We start from the raw sequence: 21,110 nt of genomic DNA on the forward strand, positions 1-21,110 counted from the left end.
GTTGCAGGTGGCGGCTTAACCTGAGGCACATCACTGACCGCCTCCTTTCCACCCTTGCCTCCTTGTGTGGTTTGTTCTTGGCCATGTCTGTCATTCAGAACCTCCAAAGAGTTCTCACCTCATTCAGTAAACAGTGATAGAGCACTCCCCTCGCCCCGCCCCCCCCCTTTACTGCTCAGGCCTCACTTCCTCCTTCCTCCCTGTCCCATGGACTACAGAAGCAGTCTCCTGCCTCAGGGCCTTTGCACGTGCTGTTTCCTTTGCCTGGACCTCCCTTCCCCCACATGGTGGTGTAGCACGCTCCTTCACATGTAAGTGACAGGGCCAGGAAGAAGACCCTGGGGAGAAGATCCAGAAAGAACAGTTTTCTATAGGAGGAGAATCAGAGGAATTGCGTGTCTCAGAAACATGGGGGGGGGGTATTTTAAAGAAGGTGGGGGAAGAGTTTGGTGCAGAGGTTACGGGGGTGACCACTCCCATATCAGGGTGCTGGGTTTCAGTCCTGGCTTCGCTCCTCATTTCAGCTTCCTGTTCCCGCACACCTTGGGGGCCAGCAGGTGATGGCTCACCCTGCTGGGCTCCTGACACCCTCATAAGAGACCTGGATTGAGTTCTCCAGCCCTGGCTTCAGCCGGGCCCAGTCCTAGCTGTTGTGGGCATCTGAGGAGTGAACTAGCGGAAGGGGATCCTCTGCCTGTCTCCCTCCGCCCCCTCTCTCTTCCTTTCAAATAAATGAAAATTTTGAAAAAGGACACGGGATTCATTAGCAATGTTAAATCCCTTCTATCTTTCTCCCCATTTCTTGGTTCCCTTTGCAATGGAGACAGAGAGCTCCCATCCCCTGGTTCACTCCTAAAAACGGCTGCAATGGCTGGAACTGGGCCACGGTCAGAACTGGAAGCCAGCAGTACAATCCAGGTCTCCCTGTGTTTGGCAGGAAGCCGATCACGTGAGCCAACCCTGCTGCTTCTCGAGGGTTGTCCTGACAGGAAGCTAGAGTCTGGAGCCAGAGCTGGGGATTGTACCCAGGCACTGTAGTGTGTGACATGGGAAACTTTTTTTTTTTTTTTAAGTTTACTTATTTATTTCGAAGAGTTACAGAGAGAAAGGAAGAGATAGAAAGAGAAAGAGAGATCTTCCATCTGCTGGTTCACTCCTCAGATGGCCACAATGTCCAGCTCTAGGCCAGGCCAAAGCCAGGAGCCGGGAACTTCTTCCAGGTCTCCAACGTGGGTTGTAGGGCCCATTTTCCACTGTTTTTCCCAGGCCATTTTAGCAGAGAGCTGGATCAGAAGTGAAGCAGCTGGGACTCGAACCAGCGCCGATATGGGTTGCCAGAGTTGCAGGCAACGGCTTCACCCACCATGCCACAATGCTGACCCCAGGACATGGGAATCTTAACATCTAGGCTAAATGCCCACATTCCACAGTAATTTTGTTTTAAAGATTTATTTATTTGAAAGGCAGAGTGACAGAGACAGAGACAGAGAGCAATCTTCTAGTTCACTCCCTAAATGCCCACAACAGCCAGGACTGGGCCAGGAAACAGGATCTCCATCTGGGTCTCCCAGGTGAGTAGCAGGAACCCAGGCACTTAGGCCACCATCTCCTGTCTCTCAGGTGCATTGCTAAGAAAATGGATCAGAAGCGCTGGGTAGCCAGTGCCCGAGTCAGGCGTTCTGATATAGGATATGGGCGTCCCAGTTGGCAGCGTAACCTCCTGTACCACAACTCTTGCCCTCAGGTTAAAAAGTGTAAACAGATATAATAATGTTAATTATGTGTTTAATCCAATATTGCTAAAATGCTTAATTTCCCTGTGTAACAAATGTTTTAAAAATATTGCTGAGGGGGCCAGCATTGTAATACAGCAAGTAGGGCCACCACCTACAATGCCAGAATCCCACATGGGCACCGGTTGGTGTCCCCACTGCTCCACTTCCAATCTGGCTTTCAGCTAACGGCCTGGGAAAAGCAACAGAGGAGGCCTGAGAGCTTGGGCCGCTGCCGCCCACATGGGAGACTAGGGTGAAGCTCCCTGCTCCTGGCTCTGGCCTGGCCTAGTGCTGACCATTGTGGCCATCTGGGGAATGAACCAGAGGATAGAAGATCCCTCTCTGTGTCTCCCTCCCTCTCTCTCTCTCTCTCTCTAACACTGACTTTCAAAATAAAGAAATAGGGGCCGGTGCTGTGGCGTACTGGGTAAGGCCACCGCTTGCAGCACCCGCATCCCATGTGGGCACCGGTTCGAGTCCCAGCTGCTCCACTTCCGATCCAGCTCTCTGCTATAGCCTGGGAAAGCAGTAGAAGATGGCCCAAGTCCTTGGGCTCCTGTACCTGCATGGGAGACCTGAAGGGAGCTCCTGGATCCTGGCTTCAGGATCTAGGCACCGCTCCAGGCATTGTGGCCATCTGGGGAGTGAACCAGCAGATGGAAGACCTCTCTTTCTCTCTGCCTCTGCCTCTCTGTAACTCTGCCTTTCAAATAAAGAAAATAAATCTTTAAAAGTAAATAAATAAATCTATTAAAAATTACTGATATTTCTGCATTTTTTTACACTGAATTTTGGAAATCAGATGTACGTTTTCACATATAGCTCATCTCAGTTCCTAGCAGCCACCTTCCAAGAGTTCAGGAGCCGTTCTCGTTTCTTGTCTGCCAGCCACTCATCTATCACCCAGCCCCAGCCTGGCCCCTGACTGGCCACTCCTCCACAGCTGCCGTGGCCAAGGTCGCCCTGACTTCCAAGTTGCCAGACCCCAGCTCTGCCATCACGCACGCAGGTGACCACATCTGCCATCCTGTTTTGTCCTCCGTTCTGGGCGTCTGGGCGGCGCCCTCTGCTGGTTTTCCACCTCCTGCAGTGGCTGCCGCCGCTCAGATCCCCTTCCTCCTCCTCCGTCTGAGCTGGTTTTCTAAACACTGGGATTATTCTAGCCTTTGTCCTGGGCCCGCTTCGACCTCAGTCAACACAAAAGGAAGCAAGTATGGTTATAGATCATGACACTCCATTTTGGCATCTTTTTATGCACTTTGAATGGAATTTAAGTTCCTTCTCATGACCTATGGGTTTGTGGTAGATGGATTAACAGCCCTCCATGTTGTACGCACCCTGAGGCCATCGTTGCGGTTCACCAGGTTAAGCCACCGCTTGGAAGGTCCGCATCCCATATCTGAGTGCCAGTTCTATTCCTGGCTGCTCTGCCTCCAAACCAGCATTCCTGCCAATACTCCTGGCAAGGCAACAGAAAATGATCGAAGTACTTGGGTCCCTGCCACCCGTGTGGGAAACCAGGATGGACTCCCTGGCTGCTGGCTTCAGCCTGTCCCAGTCTGGCTGTTTTGCTTATTTGGAGAGTGAACCAGCAGGTAGGAGATCTCTCTCTTTCTCTCTCTCTCTCTCTTTCTTTGCCTTTCAAATAAAATGAAGATAAATAAATACAGATTATTTTTAAAATAATGATCAGAAGTAGATTCTTTCTCCTAGATGAAGGGAAGCTAAGTTTGGAAGCACCTGCTTCCAGTGAATAAATGTGGAAGCCAATTTCCCGTGAGTACCAATCTCTTCAAATGCTGAGCAACTGTTGGGGAAGCCCCACCCTTTCACAATTTCATATCGTTCACTTGTGTACGCTACCTACTCCCATTTTCTTTCTTGTCTTTTTTTTTTTTTTTTTTGAGTGGAAGATTTTATTTTACAAATGAAAAAGCAAACTGCCGCTATTGAATTGACCCTGAAGTCATAGTCTAAATTCATACCTTGCAGCTGAATTCTCCCAGCGCACCACGAAGTCCCTGCGGAGGAGGCACAGCCTAGACAGATCTAATCATGGGGCAGCGATAGCCCGCAGGAAGTGGCTGTATCTCAAGTTCAAGTTCGTTTTCTTCTTGGAAGCATCCTCCAAGGCCACATGAAGAGAAGCAGGTTACAGCGGCCTCGTAAAGAGTCGTAGATTATTCATCCGGCGATACCCATGTGTCTCAGGTCTGGCTAAGCCAGAGGGTTCTCTGCGATAGCATCCAAAGACCTCACCTTGGGCGCACCTGTTACCCTTACAGACTACTCCGAGCTAGAAAGTGCGGCTCCCATAGCAACAGAGGAATTTTGAAACTTCATTCCCGAGTCTCTAGCCAAGGGAGCAGAACAGCGGAATTCTGTGGCCCCTGAGCCCTCAAGGATCCCCTCATTGGTTTCGTATTCCCATTTTCAGTCTTTCAGAGGAGAGGAACCAAGTCACTGGGAAAAGTGAACCACCCTGGCCAAAGCTGTTGCAGGCTGTACTCAGATGTGACAGGGCAACGGTCAAAGAGCGATTTCTTTGGGAAACCTGAACAACACGGGAGCAGAAGTGGCTGAAAATGACGCGTTAACTACAGGACTGTAACTCCATATGCTGCTCACTGCACTTTCTGTGTTGTAGGACATAAACTCCACTCCCCACCTGTGTGGTGGTAAGCTGATGTCCAACACATAATTTAGCATCCCACTATTTTCTGAGTTCACCTCTTTAAAATGTTTTAAAAAGATTTATTTATTATCTGAAAAGCAGAGTTTCAGAGAGGCAGAGAGAGGTCTTCCATCCACTGGTTCACTACCCAAATGACTGCAGCAGCTGGAGCTGTGCTATCCGAAGCCAGGAGCCAGGAGTCTCTTCCAGGTCTCCCACGCGGATGGATGCAGGGGCCCAAGGACTTAGGCCATCTCCTACTGCTTTCCTAGGCCATAGAGAGCTGGATCGGAAGTGGAGTAGCTGGGACTCAAATTGGCGCCCATATGGGATGCCGGCCCTGCAAGCAGCGGCTTACCCGCTATGCCACAGTGCCAGCTCCTAAAAATTTTTTTACACTTAAAAAAGTGGGAGAGATTTGAGTTCCCTCCTTCTTAAAACGTTTTTAGGGACTGGTGTATGGCACAGTGGGTTAAGACGCTGGCACCCCACGTGAGCACTGGATGGAGCCTTGGTTGCTCTACTTCCGATCCAGCTCCCTGCTGATGGCCTGGGAAAGCAGCAGAAGATGGCCCAAGTATTTGGGCCCCTGCCACCCCTGTGGGAGACTTGGATGGAGTTCTGGGTTCCTGGCTTCATCCTGCCCAGCCCTGGCTGTTACAGCCTTTTGGAAAGTCAATCAGCAGATGGAAGATCTGTTTTTCTCTCTGTCTCTCCCTCTTTTTCTGCACAACTCTGCCCTTCAAATAAACAAAGTAAATCTTTTGAAAAAAAAAATGTTTCTAGAACAATCAAACAGCTTGCATTTATAAAACAGTTGATAAAACCACTCCTCTGGATTTTAGAAGGCCGGAGACCACCAAGAAGACAGCATGTGTGACAGTGATCAGAATTCACTTGCCTTCTGCTTGCTCCAAGGCTGGCCTCGCCTTGCTTTCATTTTCTTCTTTTTTTGGGGGGCAAATCTTCAGTTCCTTAGCTGGCCGCCTTGGCCTGCTTCCCTTCACTCCTCCTTTCCCTTTGTTTGCACTTTCACACAAGAATTATTTATTTGCATTTTATTTGAAGGGCAGAGAGAGACAGAGGTAGAGTCAGAGAGATCTTCCACCCACTGATTCACCCTCTAAATGCCTGCAGCAGCCAGGGCTGGCCAGGCCAAAGCCAGGAACCTGAGACTCCATGGGGGTCTCCCACACGGGTGGCAGGGACCCAAGTACTTGAGCTACCACCTGCTGTCCCCGCTCCCCTCACAGGGTGCACATTAGCTGGAAGCTGGAATTGGAAGTGGAGCCTGGCCTCAAACGAAGGTCCTCTGATGGGGGCTCTGGGCATCTTAACGATGCGCCCAGCACCCGACCCTCTGTTTTTGCATCTGAAGTTTTAACCTCTGCGTGCCGAGACCCGTTCTGATATGTGAGATGTCGAGATCTGATCCTATTCTCCCTTGTTGGTTTTCTCCCTGCTGGCTGGCTGTTTGCTAGAGGCTTTTTTGTTGTCCATTTGGAGCACTGACTTGTCATCCCCACTGTGGATTGGATTCTAGGTAAACTCAGGGTATCGCTTCAGCAGAAGTGGCAAGGGCTCCAATTTCCCACTCTGGGCCGACCCTGCGCCTGACAGGGTTCCCCCTCTGGTTGCTGCTTTCCACCTGGCCCTGTGGTCTGAGCGAGGCACTCCCGCAGGCCGGTGCCTACCCTGCGTCCTCCGGTTCAGACCAGGAGGAGCTGCTGCCTGCAGGGCTGGCGGGCCACGTGTTCCCCACCTTCTCGCAACAGGCTGAGACACCACCTCCCGCTGAGCCCCTGAAGCGGCCCTGGTGGCCCACGGGGACCCAGTTCCGTCTCTCCTGTTCTACCCCATTTCTGTTTTAGGGGATGAAGACAGAGCAGCTCGTGCCAGCAGAGGCAACTCGGTTCGTATTCGGGGGTTACCAGCGATCCCTCTGCATCCCGGAATTCGAGGCGAGTAACAGGTGCCTCTTTTCCTTCCCCAATGGGCTAGATTTCCTTATCAATCACATCTTTGTCCAGCAGACTGAAGCGATTCTCTGCCTCCATTAATCTGACAATGAACTGTCAGCGTCCCTCTTGTCCCTCTTCATTCGTAGTGCAGGTGCTCAGGTACGAAGTCTCCCACCTTCTACAGCTCATCCTACGGTGCCTATTGTCTGAGCCTCCAGGGAAGTCTTAGATTCTGTAAAGGAATATTTAACATGAAATGTGTTTTCTCCAATAGCCTACCAATTGTGAGATCTTTTTCTTTAAGAAAAGATTTATTTATTTATTTGAAAGGCAGAGTGACAGAGAGACAGAGAGACAGAGAGAGAGAGAGAAAGAGAGAGAGAGAGAGAGAGGTAGAGAGAGATATTGATCTTCCATCTGCTGGTTCAGTCCCCAAATGGCCCCAATGGCCAGGGCTGGTCCGGGCCGAAGCCAGGAGCCAGGGGCTTCATCCAGGTCTCCCTGTGGGTGCAGGGGCCCAAGGACTTGGACCATCTTCTGCTGCTTTCCCAGGCCATAGCAGAGAGCTGGATTGGAAGAAGAGCAGCCAGGACTAGAACCTGTGCTCATATGGGATGTGGCACTGCTGGCGGTAGCTTTGCCCGCTTCACCACAGCACTGGCCGCCCCTGAGTTTTGTCTCTGCTGTCTGTCGTCTCCATTTCCCTCTGGCCTCTTGAGGGGCCTTCAGGGGCTTAGGTCAGCCTGGTAGCACCTTCCTTTTCTAATGCAGTAGCAATGGCTGCAATTTCTGTATTTCATGATGGAAAACAATCTCTACAATAGTAACACTCAATACATTGTGAAGGCACATACTGAGATGTTTTATTAAACGCTGATATTATTCATTTGATTAACACTGGCTCGTTTGATTACTCCCTGGCTTCTTTGCTCCGGATGAAGCTCAGCTCCCCCCACCCCTCTCTGGGCATGGCCCTGCGATGCCAGATTTACTTCCGATTTGCATATCTGCTAGACTGTGCCACTTAGCAGCTCCTAGTGCAGGTAGAGGACTTGGACTCAAGGTCAAAGTGAGACTGCGCCAGAGCTATCCTGTCCTCTAAGCTGGGTGGAGGCGTCCTGCAGCCTTCCAGTCCCTGTTCCTGGGACACAGGCCCGGTTCCTCTTTCTTGTGTTGGCTTTGACTGCCCCCGGTGGGCACTTTTGTATGGAGCCGGGGTCCCCGTGGAATTCAGCAAGATTGGAGAGGGCTAAGCCCTTCTTCAGCTAATGCTGTCTTCCGGGCAATCTCCACACACACACACACACACACCCCACCTATTATACCAGTCACCTGCTCCCCAGATCACACCCCCAGTCCGCACTCCCCACTGAACTCCAGACTTGGGATCCAACTGTTCTGCCCCGCCCTGGAGGTCCAGCAGCCATCTCAAACTGAGCCCCTCCTCCCACAGTGCTATCCACCCCAGTCATGCAACTTCTAAAAGCTGGGGCCTGGGGCTGGTGCTGTGGTGAATTTGGTTAGGCCATTGCCTGTGATGCCAGCATCCCAAATGAGCGCTGACTCATGTCCCAGCTGCTCCACTTCTGGTCCAGCTCCCTGCTAATGCACTTGAGCAACTAGAAGATGACTCAAGTGCTTGGGCGCCTGCCACCACAAGGGAGATCCAGATGAGCTCCGAGCTCCTGGCTTCACCCTGGCCCAGTCCCAGCTGTTGCAGCCATTTGGGGAATGAACCAGTGGATGGAAGATCTCTCTCTCTCTCTCTCTCTCTCTCTCTCTCTCTGCCTCTTCTTCTGTCTTTGTATGACTCTGACTTTCAAATAATAATTCTTTTAACAAAAAAAGAAGTAAGGATATGATGGACACAAAATCATGTTTGAAAGTATTTGTTTATTATATATTTATTTATTTTTAAATACTTCTTTATCTGAAAGGTATAGTTACACACACACAGAGAGAGAGAGAGAGAGAGAGAGAAAGAGAAAGAGACAGAGAGAGATATTGTATATACTGGTTCATTCCCCAAATGGCCAGGGCTGGGCCGGGTCAAAGTCAAGAGAACTTCCCCTGGGTCTCCCATGTGGGAGGAAGGAACTCCAGTCCTTAGGGCATCATCTGTTTCTTCCCGGGCACATTAACGGGCAACAGAGTAACTAGGCCTGGAGCTGGACAGGACATCCAACACGCCATACAGGCATCCAAGCCGTGGTGTAACCTGCGGGCCACACTTTTAGCTGACTTATGAGAAGGTGACAACACTCTGGTATTGTCCTTAGAGGGACTAGAAGGATAGTCCAGTCTTGTCTTTTGCATCACGATTGGCTTCTTATAGTGATAGCTGAAAATCTTTTTTCCCTTCAGCTTTTTTAAAAAAGATTTATTTATTTGAAAGGCAGAGTTCCAGAGAGGCAGAGAGAGAGAGAGAGAGAGAGAGAGAGAGAGAGAGGTCTTCCATCTGCTGTTTCACTCCATAATTGGCCGCAACAGCCGGAGCTGAGCCGATCCAAAGCCAGGAACCAGGAGCTTCTTCTGGTTCTCCCATGTGGGTACAGGGACCCAAGGACTTGGACCATCTTCTACTGCTTTCCCAGGCCACAGCAGAGAGCTGGATCGGAAGTGGAGCAGCTGGGCCATATGGGATGCTGGCACTGTTGGCGGCAGCTTTACCAGCTACACCACAGAGCCAGCCCCTACCTTCAGCTTTGCAATCCATCATTCACACTTTTAACTTTGTTGTTAAATTTGGGACAATCTCTACCAATGTTCTGTGAGCTGTAACATTTGGAAGGATTCCACACTAACTGGTTTCTGGCCTCATAAATTTCAAATCCTATTTCTTTGCCGATGCTGTCACATTCCCTGGGAAGGTGTCCTAGTGACAGATAGACAGACACACACACGCACACACACAGAGAGCACAGGGAACATTTTCAGAGGCCACTCTGGGGCACCCATCAATAATAAAACTGCTCTAGAAGGGACCTGAGCCCCATTCATAGAGCTGTCCCCACCTCTACCCTCCCATTGGCCTTCGCTTAGCACGATTCCAAAGTGCCCGGCTGCTCCACTTTTGATCCAGCTCCCCACTAACACACCTGGGAAAGCAGTGGAGGATGGTCCGAGTCCTTTGGCCCCTGCACCGTGTGGAGACCCGGAAGAAGCTCCTGGCTCCTGACTTTGGATTGGCTCAGCTCCGGCTGTGGCAGCCATTTGGAGAGAACAAGCAGATGGAAGACCTCTCTCTCTGTCTCTACCTCTCTCTGTAACTCTGTCTTTCAAATAAATAAGATAAATCTTTTAAAAAATTGCTGTAAGAACACATAGTCGAAAATTACATCTTATGATTCAAGTAACAGGGTTCCTGCTACCCACATAGAAGGCTCGGGTTAAGCTCCTGGTTCCCGGCTATGGTCCAGCCCAGTCCTGGATGTTGTGGGCATTTGGGGAGCAAACTGGCAGATAGAGATCACTGTCTCTTTGCTTTTTAAATCAACAAATAAAAATTTTAATAGAAAATTCACCATCATAACCATTTCTCAGCGTACAGCTCGGTAGTGTTGAGTATATTCCCATTATCACGCAGCTGAGCTCCGGAACTTTCTTCTTGCAAAACCGAAACCGTGGGGTTGGCATTTGGTGCAGTGGATTAAGCAATGCTTGGGACACTGTGCCCGTATCACAGTGCCTGGGTTCAAGTGCTGACTCCTTGGCTTCTGGTCCAGCTTCCTGCTGATGGGCACCCTGGGAGGCAGCAGGCAGTGTCAAGTACGTAGGTCTCCGCCAAGCACATGGGAGACCTGCAGTTTCTAGCTCCTGGCCTCTACCTGTCCCAGCTCTGCCTGTTGCAGAGCTTGGGGGTGAACCAGCAGTGGGGACATCTCTCTTTTACTCTTTCAAACAAAGAAAAGAAAAAGATGCTGTATCCCACATTGGAGCTCTTGGTTCAAATCCTGGCTACTCCATTTCCCATTTGGCTTCCTGCTGTTGTGCACCCTGGGAGACAACAGTGATGGCTCAGGAACTTGGGTCCCTGCCACCTACATGGGAGACTCGGATTGAGTTCCAGGCTCCTGGCTTTGGCCTGGCTATGCCCTGGCTGTTGCAAACATTTGGGAGAGTGGACCAACAGACAGGAGATCTCGCTCCATCTCTTTGTCTCTCTGCCTTTCAAATAGAATGAAAATAAATTCTAAAATTAAAAGGGAATAAAAAAAAAAAAAACCTCTGAAACTTTAAACCAGTGGTTACTGTTGCCAACCTGACAAAAACTTGTAATTGCATGCAGGTGATGGGGCTCAATTGTCAGTTTCGCAAGCTCCAGGGCTGATCTCCTGCCCAGGGTGGGTGTGAGCCTTCTTGGAGCCTCCAGGGTCTAGCCTTGGCCCTCACATGCAGCAGATAATCCAGGTTGCATCAAATGCCGGCTCCACAGCAGCCCGAGGAGACCAGGGAGTGCCGAGATGGCCCATTCAGGGAGAGGTGACCCAGTCACTAAGAGAGGGGGCCCCCCGCAGGTAGGGCAGGGAAGTGTGGTCTGAGAAGCAGATATGGGAGCTGAAATCTGATGACCTGAAGGAGCCAGCGGGAGAAGAGCACAGCGGGTAGAGAGAACTGTGAGAGCAAAGGCCCTGGGGCAGGGATATTTGTTAGTAACAGGGCCGTCTCCTGGTCCGGTGCCCCTTCACCACTTCCCCTCTGTAGGCCATCAGAGAGGTTCCCCTGGTGCCCTGTGCTGCCCTCACGTTCAGTCGCTCGGGTGTCACTGTCCAGCAGGCAGGGGTTGAGGCTGTGGATTCCTATCCTGGAAGCCCTGGGGCTGACCCGGATCCGGGTTTCCTGGTTCCTATGCAGCAGGGAGTGAGCAGACATCCTTCCCCGCCTTCTCTCTCCAGGCTCCAGCCCTGGCCCCAAATCTCCATGGCAACCCCAGACGCAATCATAACCCCGGGGAAGGAGGACCGGGGTGGGCGCAGCACAAAGATCCGAGGGAGAGGCCAGAAGAGCTGGGCACTCTGCACCCCCTGCTCTGGGGGCGCCTCCTCCCCGTTGGCCTCCCCGCTGGCCTGGCCAGACCTCACTCCCCAGTCTCCCCAAAGACCCCAACCTGAGGATCCCACAGGTCTGTGCTTTTGCTGGGTACCGCAGAGCCTGCATGGGGGCGTGTCTCCCACAGCTGCCCCAGAGGCTGCTGCTGTTTGGGGCGGCCATCCTGGCTGTGTCTGCCGTGGAGACCGGTGAGTGTGAGGGGCTTGGCGGGGGCACCAGGAGGCTCAGGCCCCCTCTGCCGGTCAGCACTTACCCTGGTGGGTTGGGGCCCCGTGAGTTGGGGTGGGGGTGGGGGGCTGGGAGACCCTGCTCCTGGTCTCGCTGGGCAGCCCCAAGTCCTTCGGGAAGGTTGGCTCTCCAAGACACCCAGAAGCAGGGTCTGCGTGTGGGTGGGACCGCCCTCAGCTCTGGCCGTGGGTAACAGTGCGCTTTGGAACTGCACAGCCCTGCGTTCACACTCACTCTGCCACCTCCTACATTTTCACCCTTGAGATCAGCCTCACAGCTCTCTGAGGCTCAGTCTTTTGGCAGTAAAATGGGACCAATGGTAGATCCCTCTCCCCGGAAGGACGACTACTACTGAGCATAGAAGATGAGCTGAACTAGGCAGAAGACATTGGTGCCTGGCGCATAAAAGATGCCTAATTTGGCCGGCGCCGTGGCTCACTAGGCTAATCCTCTGCCTAGCGGCGCCGGCACACCGGGTTCTAGTCCCGGTTGGGGCGCCAGATTCTGTCCCGGTTGCCCCTCTTCCGGGCCAGCTTCTGCTATGGCCAGGGAGTGCAGTGGAGGATGGCCCAAGTCCTTGGGCCCTGCACCCCATGGGAGACCAGGAGAAGCACCTGGCTCCTGCCATCGGATCAGCGTGGTGCGCCGGCCGCAGCACGCCAGCTGTGGCGGCCATTGGAGGGTGAACCAACGGCAAAGGAAGACCTTTCTCTCTGTCTCTCTCTCTCTCTCACTGTCCACTCTGCCTGTCAAAAAAGTAAAAAAAAAAAAAAAAAAAAAAAAGCCTAATTTATTCCCTTCTGAATGCCATCCGCACCCATGCGCCTCCAGGGCAGGCTCTGATGTCACAGCTCTGCACAGATGGAGGGACGCGCTTCTGCACCCTGAGCCCTGATGAAAGACTTCTTCCCTGAGGACCCTCCTCCTGCCCAGCCCTGGAGCACCCACTGGGGCCCCCCCGCTTCCCACCAGAAAACCCACCTCCTGTTCCTATTGTGTCCGAACAACAATCACAGCTCGTTGGAGCACTTACATAGTATCTCATTTCATCCTTACCGCAGTCCTACACCAATAAGTGTATTTGGAGCTGTAACAGGTACCAAGCCAAGTGGGACTTGGGTCATAAGGGAATTTGTTATTTCACCTAGGGAGAGTGGCTGCAGGCGGGTCTGGAGGTGGCTAATTCAGCGGCTCAGCTCGCAGCATTTCTCTGTGGTTTTCACGACCTCATCTCTGCAAGGCAGCTGCTGCAGCTCTGGGCATCATATCTTCAGTTAACAGCCTTCTTCCTTCCTTCCTTCCTTTCTTTCAAGATTTATTTATTTGAAAGGCAGAGAGAGAGAGAGAGAGATTGGGATCTGCTGTTTCGGAAGTCGGGCACCGCATCCCATCTCCCATGTGGGTGGCAGCGGCCCAAGTACTTGGTCCATTTCCTGCTGCCGTTGCAGGTGCATTAGCGGGGAGCTGGATCGGAAGCAGAGCAGCCGGGACTTGAACTGGCTCCTATACAGAACGCCGGCATCACAGGCTGAGGCTTAGCGCGCTGCGCCACGATGCGGGCCCCTCCCCTGCTGTTTCATCAGAGAGGAAAAGCTGTCTCAGGAACTCGGGGCAGCCCTCTCCGAGGTCTCGCAGGTTTCATACCAATCCTGAACAGTAGGATTGTTTCAGCAAGAAGAATCAGGGGAAGGTACATTTGAGTGCTTGCCCTGTCCTTGAATAACAGTGAATAAGATAAAATCACAAACCCTTCTCTAACTCAGATGGGCGCCTGTTCAAGTCCCGGCTGCTCTACTTCCCATCCAGCTCCCTGCTGATGGCCTGGGAAAGCAGCAGCAGATGGCCCAAGTGCTTGGGTCCCTGCCATCCATGTGGGAGACATAGAAGAAGCTCCTGGCTTCTGGCTTCTGGCTTTGGCCTGGCCCAGCCCTGGCCATTGTGGCTATTTGGGGAGTGAACTAGTGAACCAGTGGTTGGAGGATCTCTCTCTCTCTCTCTCCCTCTCTCTCTCTCTCTCTCTCTCTCTCCTTCCGCAATTCTGATTTTCAAAAAATAAGTCTTAAAAAAATGCTGAGTGCAGCCCAACACCTCATATCCATGCAGTTTTGTTGCAATTCCAAAACACAGAAGGGCCTGAAAACCCCAATTTATTCTTAACTAATTGACTGAAAACTTGGACCTGACCCAACAGAAGGCCATTTGCTGTGTTTGTCCCAAGGGTACATGTTTCTTTGCTTTCTCTAGAGATTGATTTTGGAGAGCTGCTGTCGACCCCATGTGGGGCGGCACTGTAATATGCCATATACATGGAACACATCCTAGGACTTTGAATAAGGGATTGTGCATTCGGACTAAATTAAATCGCTTACTCTTCACAAACATTCTGAGGTTGCTTAACCATTCCCATGTGGTTGATGGGGAGACGGAGGCTCAGGGAGGGCAGAGACTTGGTGGGGGTCCCCAGCGAGCAGGGGCCGGAGCCAGGTCCAGACCAGGGCACACGGCTCCAGGGTCGGCGCTTTTCTCCACAGCGGACCTGGTGCACCTGTGTGGGCAGACATGGCAGGGGCCCGGGCTGCTGCTGCGTTCCCACTCCACGTCCCGCAAGTTCTACTTCGTGGCTCCGGACACTGACTGTGGGCTCTGGGTGCGGGCGGCTGCCCCCGGAGACAGGATCCGTTTCCAGTTCCGCTTCTTCCTGGTCTACAGCCTGGCACCAGCCTCCCCAGCGCCCCCAGCTCCCAACGCTTCCGCCCTGGTGCCCTCCGACCCCTGTGTGCCTGGCTCTTACCTGCAGTTTTATGAGGGCCCACCAGGGGCAGCCCAGCCCCTGGGGGCCCCTCTCTGCGGCCTGACCATTCCTGCCCCCGTGGCCTCCTCCGGACCCTTCCTGGGCCTGCGCCTGGTCACGAGAGGCCGCCAGCCCCGCGTGGACTTCGTGGGTGAAGTCACCTCTTTCCGGTTGGGTGAGCTGGGGCTGAAGACCAGGCCCTGGGCTGGATGGGTGTGTGTGTGGGGGAGGCAGGGACTGGTGGGGCCCTGGGACTGCACGTCGCAGGGGCTGGGTCCCAGCAAGGGAAGCAGGTGGTGACGAGGGCGGTGCAGGGTCGCAGTAAGGGATGTCCCAGGAGCCAAGAGCCACCCCCCACTACCTGGCTTCCTTGAATGTGTGTCCCACACCCCTTCCCAGCCCCAGGCATGCACACATACACACACACACAGCTCACATGCCTGAACACTCACTGCACACCCACAGTTCACACCACACACAGCTCATACACACACGGTGCACCTCCACACCTGTGTACTGCACACACACGCAGTCTCATGCTTACATACGGGCTCCTCCGTCCCGGTCACCCCTTCAGACGCCTGCCTCTCGCACAGAAACTGTCAGTGAGGACAGGGGCCTCTCAGGGTGGAAATGAACAGTACTTATTTCTTGGGCAGTGCCCTTGACCCTGGCCTGGGCCTCACAGCAGCCCTGTTGTGCAGTGTTCTGACCCTCGTAGCTGCAGACGGGGGCACGGGCGCAGGGAGGGAGAGTAAAGCAGTTAGTAATGCTGGGGGCATCCCTTAGCTCAACTGGAGTTCAAGGCTTTGTCCCCAGCAGGTTCCCTTGGGACCAGAGCCCCCTGCTGATGTCACCCCAGAAGCTGTTTCCGGCAATGATTAGCAAGGGTGCCCCCAAAGTCTAGCGGGTTCTAGAACCACAGAGAAGCTTTACCACCGCCTCTGGCAGGACACCCAGGCTGGAGAATTCCTGGGTGATGGGGGAGCACTTTCATGCAGGTGCACGGGGTCTCCGAGGGCCAGCCCAGGCTAGGCAAGGTCTACCCCCGGACTTGTCGGCTGTGGACAGCCCTTCGATGCCGAGCTGCTCAAGGAGGACTTCATGCTGCCTCGCTGGTCCTCCAGCCACACTCGACTCAGCTGTGCATGGTCTGGAGTTAGGATTTTTTTCCATTAATTTATTTCAAAAATTCTTTATTCCTTTTTACACAATAATATTTATTTACTTGAGAGAGAGAGAGACAGAAAGACAGAACTCCCATATGCTGGTTCATTCCCCAAATGTCCACAATGGCCAGTGCTGGGTGCCCAGAACACCATCCGGGTCTCCCACATGGGTGGCAGGGTCTGAACTACTTGAGCCGTCCCCTGCTACTCCCCAGGATGCACGCCGGTAGGAAACTGGAATCAGGAGCAGAGCTAGGGAGAGCCGGCGTCGCGGTGCAGTGAACTAAGTTGCTGTCTGCGCCATACTGGAATGCAGGTTCGAGTCTTGACTGCTTTGCGTCTGATCCAGCTCTCTGCTAATTGCCTGGAAGGGAGCAGAGGAAGGCGTAGTGCTTGGGCCACTGCAGTCATGTGGGGCGTGAGCCATCAGATGGAAGATCTCTCTCTCTCCCTCTTTCTTTCCTCCCTCCCTTTTTCTGTCATTCTGCCTTTCAAATATATATATATATATATATATATATATATATAAAAAGATCCAGCCAGTAGCTTAAGAACTAGGCCAAATGCTCATCCTTGGATTTTGGATTTTAGATTCCCTGTCTCTGCCCTGTTAGGGTCTGGCTCTGGGCTATGAAACTCAGACCCTAAATCCTCGGGGCCGTGATCAGCGGTGCCCAGGCCCTCTTTGTGTGTCTGCAGCAAGCCAGGGTCCCCATCACGTCGCTTCCCAGGCAGCTCTCGCTGGCTGGCTAGAAATCGGCACCTCCGCCTTCCCTACCCTCCTCGCTCTCTCCCTTCCCCGGCCCTGCTCGCTGTCAGCCAGGGAGGCTGGGACTGTTGTGCTGCTCCGTGTTGGGCAAGACTGGACCCCATCAGGGGCAGTGGTGACGCCCTCCTCCCACCCTGGCTGAAGCCAGTTTCGTCATCTGAAGGCTCATTTCATGCCTTTCTCCGTCACTCATACCTACAGGCACCTGCCTGGCACACACACACACGCACACACACACGCCTACAGCGACGCTCACATGGAACTCCCATGTGTCACTATGCTACTGTTCTGTTCTAAGGCATTCCCTCTCTCTCTGTCTCTAAGATTTATTTATTTATTTGAAAGTCAGAGTTACAGAGAAAGAAAGACAAAGAGACAAAGATCTTCCATCTAGTAGTTGACTTAAAGGAGAATTTTTGGGAGCTTCAAAAACTGGGACATTAGGGTGTTGGTTCAGGTACAGCTGGACCCAGGAGTTCAAGAACTGTCACCTGGGCTGCCTCTATTCCCTTTCTCTGTCCTCACTGTGCGTGGGTCTGTTTGGCTTCCGTCGCAGGGAGCTCCTTTTGTTACTTGGCAGCGAGGAGACCCTGCAGCTCCAAGTTCACAATCGCCCTTGCTGCTCAGATCTCGTGAAATAGACGGCAGGCATCTTCTCCCATGGCTCTAGCGAAGGCAGAGCAACAGAAAAGGGGGGGTGGAGAGGAACGCCTTCCGGGTCTCCCATGTGGGTGGCGTGGCTGGACCTCAAGCACTTGGGCCATCATCCACTGCTTCCCGGGTGCATTAGCAGGGAGCTGGATCAGAACAGCAGAGTAGCTGGGACTTGGCTCACGCACTCTGACATGGGATGCAGTCATCCCCCGTGAAGGCTTCACCTCTGTGTCTCCACATCTGTACCCATTTCAATGTTCTCTGAGCACCTGCTGGAGGACAGGTGCTGTGCTCGGCTCCAGGGCTCCAGCAGTGATCAAGAGAAGCCCCTGTGCTCTCAGAGCTGGCATCCCGGGGGGGGGGGGGGGGACAGGCCATGGGCACATGCTCAGGCAGACCCACGTTCTGTGGCGGTGGTCAGTCCCGCACAGGGGCCCAAAGCCCTAACGGAGGGAGGGAGCCCCAGGGGAAGGGTGGCCTGAGGGTAAGGTTAAAGTGTGAGGGGTGATCTCAAGGGAGTGGGCTGGGACGTTGTCCAAGGAAAAGAATTCCAGACAGAACTGCTGGCCAAGTGCGGAGTAGTGGCTTTGCTGGGAGTGTTCAGAGGTTCACTGGGACACCATAGGGTGCCCCACACAGACACTCATAGACACACAGAGAGACACATAGACACTCATAGAGACACACAGATACACACAGAGACACACAGTGACACAACACACATAGGCACATACACAGACACACACACAGTGACACGCACATATAAACACAGACACACACACATATAAACACACACACAGTGACACATACACACAGTGACACACAGTGACACACACACAGTGACACACACACAGTGACACACACACACAGTAACACACACAAACACACACCGCCCTGTGCTGCAGCGTGGATTTAGGAGCCCAGGCTCCAGATCTGGCCTGCAGGGGACTTCTATCCAGGCAGGTGGCCTCGGTCAAGTGACCTAACTTCCCTGTGCTTCAGTCATCTTATCTGGAAAATGGGGCTCAGGGCAGTGTTCACCGCACTGGGTTGTCACCATCAACGTCATCTCTGCCCTTGAAACACCCATCCCTACTCACCTGCCTGCACGTGACAGCCGCTGTCTCCCGCCCACACCTGCTGATCTCTCACTGGAGGGCCACACCCCCTGCGTGTCACAGGCCCCACCTGGGATCCTCACCTCGGCTTCCCCTTTCCACCCCAGGACCCTGTGGGGCCTACTTCCGCTGTCGCAATGGCAGGTGCATCCCGCCGGGCCTGGTGTGTGATCGCTGGGGTATGGACAACTGTGGCGACGGCAGTGACCAGGGCTCCTGGCCACCAGCCAACTGCAGAGGTCAGTGGCGGGTGTGGCTTAGTCCTTCCTGAATAGCTAGAAGGTGGCCTGTCCCTGAGTCCCCGGCTGGAGCTGGCAGCATGGCTGGAGAGAGAAGGTAGAATGAGAATCATTCAGGTCCCAGTCCTGAATGCCAGAGCCGTAGGAGTTCGGATGATGCCAGAGATGACCTGGTCCTGCCATTTCCAAAGGATATTTTAGTACTGGACACTTTGCCTGAGTAGGGCCTGGCTTGGAGGGCTCAAGCCACCAACAGCAGGGAGGCTCTGGGCGACTGCCCTGGGGGGCTCTGGCCCTGGCTGACTGACGTCCCTCTGAGTGTCACCCTCACGACACACTTAGAAATCCGTCGACCCAGTCAGACCTGCACATTCAACAGATAAAGAAATGGAGACCTGGACAGGAGAAATGACCCCCCTCCCCCCGGTCATGGAGCCAGTGAGTGACATGAGCAGGAAAGGATGACCCGTGTGGACAGGGGGGACCAGAACACATCACCTGGGAATAACCTTCCTGGGGGTCCAGGGATGTCTCCCGCCTCCCATTAAGGAGTGGGATGGAGGGAGAGCTGCCTTGGATGGTTGAGCAGGTTGTTCACTGCAGGAAAGCACCCAACTGAGGTAAAACCTGGTTTTCGGGGAGCTGCCCCGCCTCCTTGCCTCCTCCCCAGTTCCTGGTTGGTTCCCTGATGCAGTATCCTTTGGCTGTGATGCGCAGCCCCCGTGTCCTTTTCTCTTCCATCCACGCCCATCCCCTTGGTGGTCTCATTGATGCAGTGTCAGCAGCCGGACTCCACTCTGAACTCCAGCCACGGTCTCCTCCCACCCTGTCAGCTCCACAAGGGTGTCTGGGCGGCGTCTCAAACTCCACCCACCCCCACGGGCCCCTCACAGCCTTTCCCTTCTCCTTACCCTCCAGTTGCTCAGACCCCAGCTGCTGAGTCATCTTTTCTTCAGGCTCCGCGCTTCTCACACCTGCCCTGCGGGTCCTGTCTGCAGGTGTTAGTGGAACAATGCAGACAGAGCTCCATCCTGGTCTCCCCCGTGGGTGCAGGGGCCCAAGCCCTTGGGCCTTTATCCAGTGCCTTCCTGGGGGCACTCGAAGGGAGCTGGGTCAGAAGGGAAGCAGCTGGGTCAGAAGGGAAGCAGCTGGGACTCGAATCGGTGCTCTGCGATGTCGCCAAGGGTGGCTTCACCTGCTCCTCCCCTACGCGTGACATACGACATATTCACATTTTGCACACACTAATTTGCCAAGGCCGTGAACTCATTTTTATCTTGCTCCCTGTTGTACCCTCCAGTCCCTGGAGCCATGTCTGTGGAACTGTAGATGCTCAAGAAACACGAGAGGCCGGCGCAGTGGCTCAATAGGCTAATCCTCCGCCTGCAGCGCCAGCACACCAGGTTCTAGTCCCGGTCGGGGCGCCGGATTCTGTCCTGGTTGCCTCTCTTCCAGGCCAGCTCTCTGCTATGGCCAGGGAGTGCAGTGGAGGATGGCCCAAGTGCTTGGGCCCTGCACCCCATGGGAGACCAGGAGAAGCACCTGGCTCCTGCCTTCGGATCAGCGCGGTGCGCCGGCTGCAGCGCGCCAGCTGTGGCGGCCATTGGAGGGTGAACCAACGGCAAAGGAAGACCTTTCTCTCTGTCTCTCTCTCACTGTCCACTCTGCCTGTCAAAACAAAACAAACAAACAAACAAACAAACAAAACAGGAGAGAGTAGAAGAATGAACCTTCCGTGCCTCAGTTTCCTTATCTGTGAGCTGTGTATGATAAAGCTCTCAGAGTTGCCGTCCACCGTACAAAGAGCCCAGCACGGGGAATGCGGGGACATCACATCTCCTCCAGTCACCAGCCCAGGCCCTGAGCCACTTCCAGCCATGTGACCCCCAGCAAGCGACTGGACCTCCCTGTGCCTCCCTTCTGGCCTCTGTACCTGGAAATACCGATGGTGACGGGCTCTGCGGGGTCTTGTGGGGATTCAAGGAAACACACAAGTGCCCAGAGAGGGCCACTGTCAATGTGCTCCCTTGGCTACTTCCCCCCACAGGTCCCTCTCTGGTGCCTGGCCAGACAGGGAGCGTGGACGGTGACACTTCCGCGTCCCCGCCTTTCTCCCGGGCTCCCGGGTCTGCAGGCTCCCCCCAGGCTACAGCTACAGCTCAGAGGAGTCCCCCAGAGGGCCGGGGCCGCGCACCCCAGGACACAGCTTTGGAAGGTAGGAGCCCTCGGTGTCACACATGGTGGGGACAGAGCAGCAGTCTGGGCTGAGGGCTGAGTGGGCTCTTCCTTCCTGCAGGTCCCTGGCGATGGGGCGTGGTGCTGGCCTCCTCTCTGCTCCTGGCCTGTGCCGGCCTCCTCGTGGGCCTCCTCCGGTGCTGCTGCTCCTCTGGCCGGCTGGCCTGGTGGCCTGCTGCTCCAGCCTGCACCGTCTGCCACGTGTGTCCTGGCCGGGTCACCCCCGGAGGGCTGCAGCTGAGTGGGCCAGTCTCCCCAGGTCGGGGAGACCACCCCTAGAGGGGCTGCGGGCGTCAGAGCGGGCTCTGGGGTCAGATGGACCTCGGGTTCCAACCCCTTGGCTGGCTGACCTTGGGTCGGTCACTTAAACCCCTCTGGAAATGGGACAGTCCCGCCCTGCAGGGTGGTGGTGAGGGCTGGGGTGGGGGGCAGTGACGTGCGCTCGGCA

The 21,110-nt window shown here is 54.1% G+C and overlaps 1 protein-coding gene across 1 annotated transcript; it reads left to right on the top strand.

The window, feature by feature from the left end:
• The first annotated feature begins 11,565 nt into the window (after nucleotides 1-11,565).
• LDLRAD2 (low density lipoprotein receptor class A domain containing 2) lies at nucleotides 11,566-20,941 on the top strand. Its single transcript, XM_062190039.1, has 5 exons — nucleotides 11,566-11,647; nucleotides 14,219-14,653; nucleotides 18,296-18,427; nucleotides 20,475-20,642; nucleotides 20,697-20,941. Exons 1-5 carry the CDS (start codon nucleotides 11,566-11,568, stop codon nucleotides 20,939-20,941), a joined length of 1,062 nt encoding a protein of 353 aa, XP_062046023.1.
• Nucleotides 20,942-21,110: the final 169 nt, after the last annotated feature.

The sequence above is a fragment of the Lepus europaeus genome, chromosome 5 (genome assembly GCF_033115175.1).
Source record: "Lepus europaeus isolate LE1 chromosome 5, mLepTim1.pri, whole genome shotgun sequence".
In the NCBI taxonomy this organism is placed as follows: domain Eukaryota; kingdom Metazoa; phylum Chordata; class Mammalia; order Lagomorpha; family Leporidae; genus Lepus; species Lepus europaeus.

What these genes read in the sequence shown, in the direction of transcription:
- LDLRAD2 (XM_062190039.1), top strand. Translation starts at nt 11,566, where the DNA reads ATGGGGGCGTGTCTCCCACAGCTGCCCCAGAGGCTGCTGCTGTTTGGG. An exon ending in TGTGTCTGCCGTGGAGACCG is followed by an intron (nt 11,648 to 14,218) that starts GTGAGTGTGAGG and finishes TTTTCTCCACAG; the next exon opens with CGGACCTGGTGCACCTGTGT. An exon ending in GCCACCAGCCAACTGCAGAG is followed by an intron (nt 18,428 to 20,474) that starts GTCAGTGGCGGG and finishes TTCCCCCCACAG; the next exon opens with GTCCCTCTCTGGTGCCTGGC.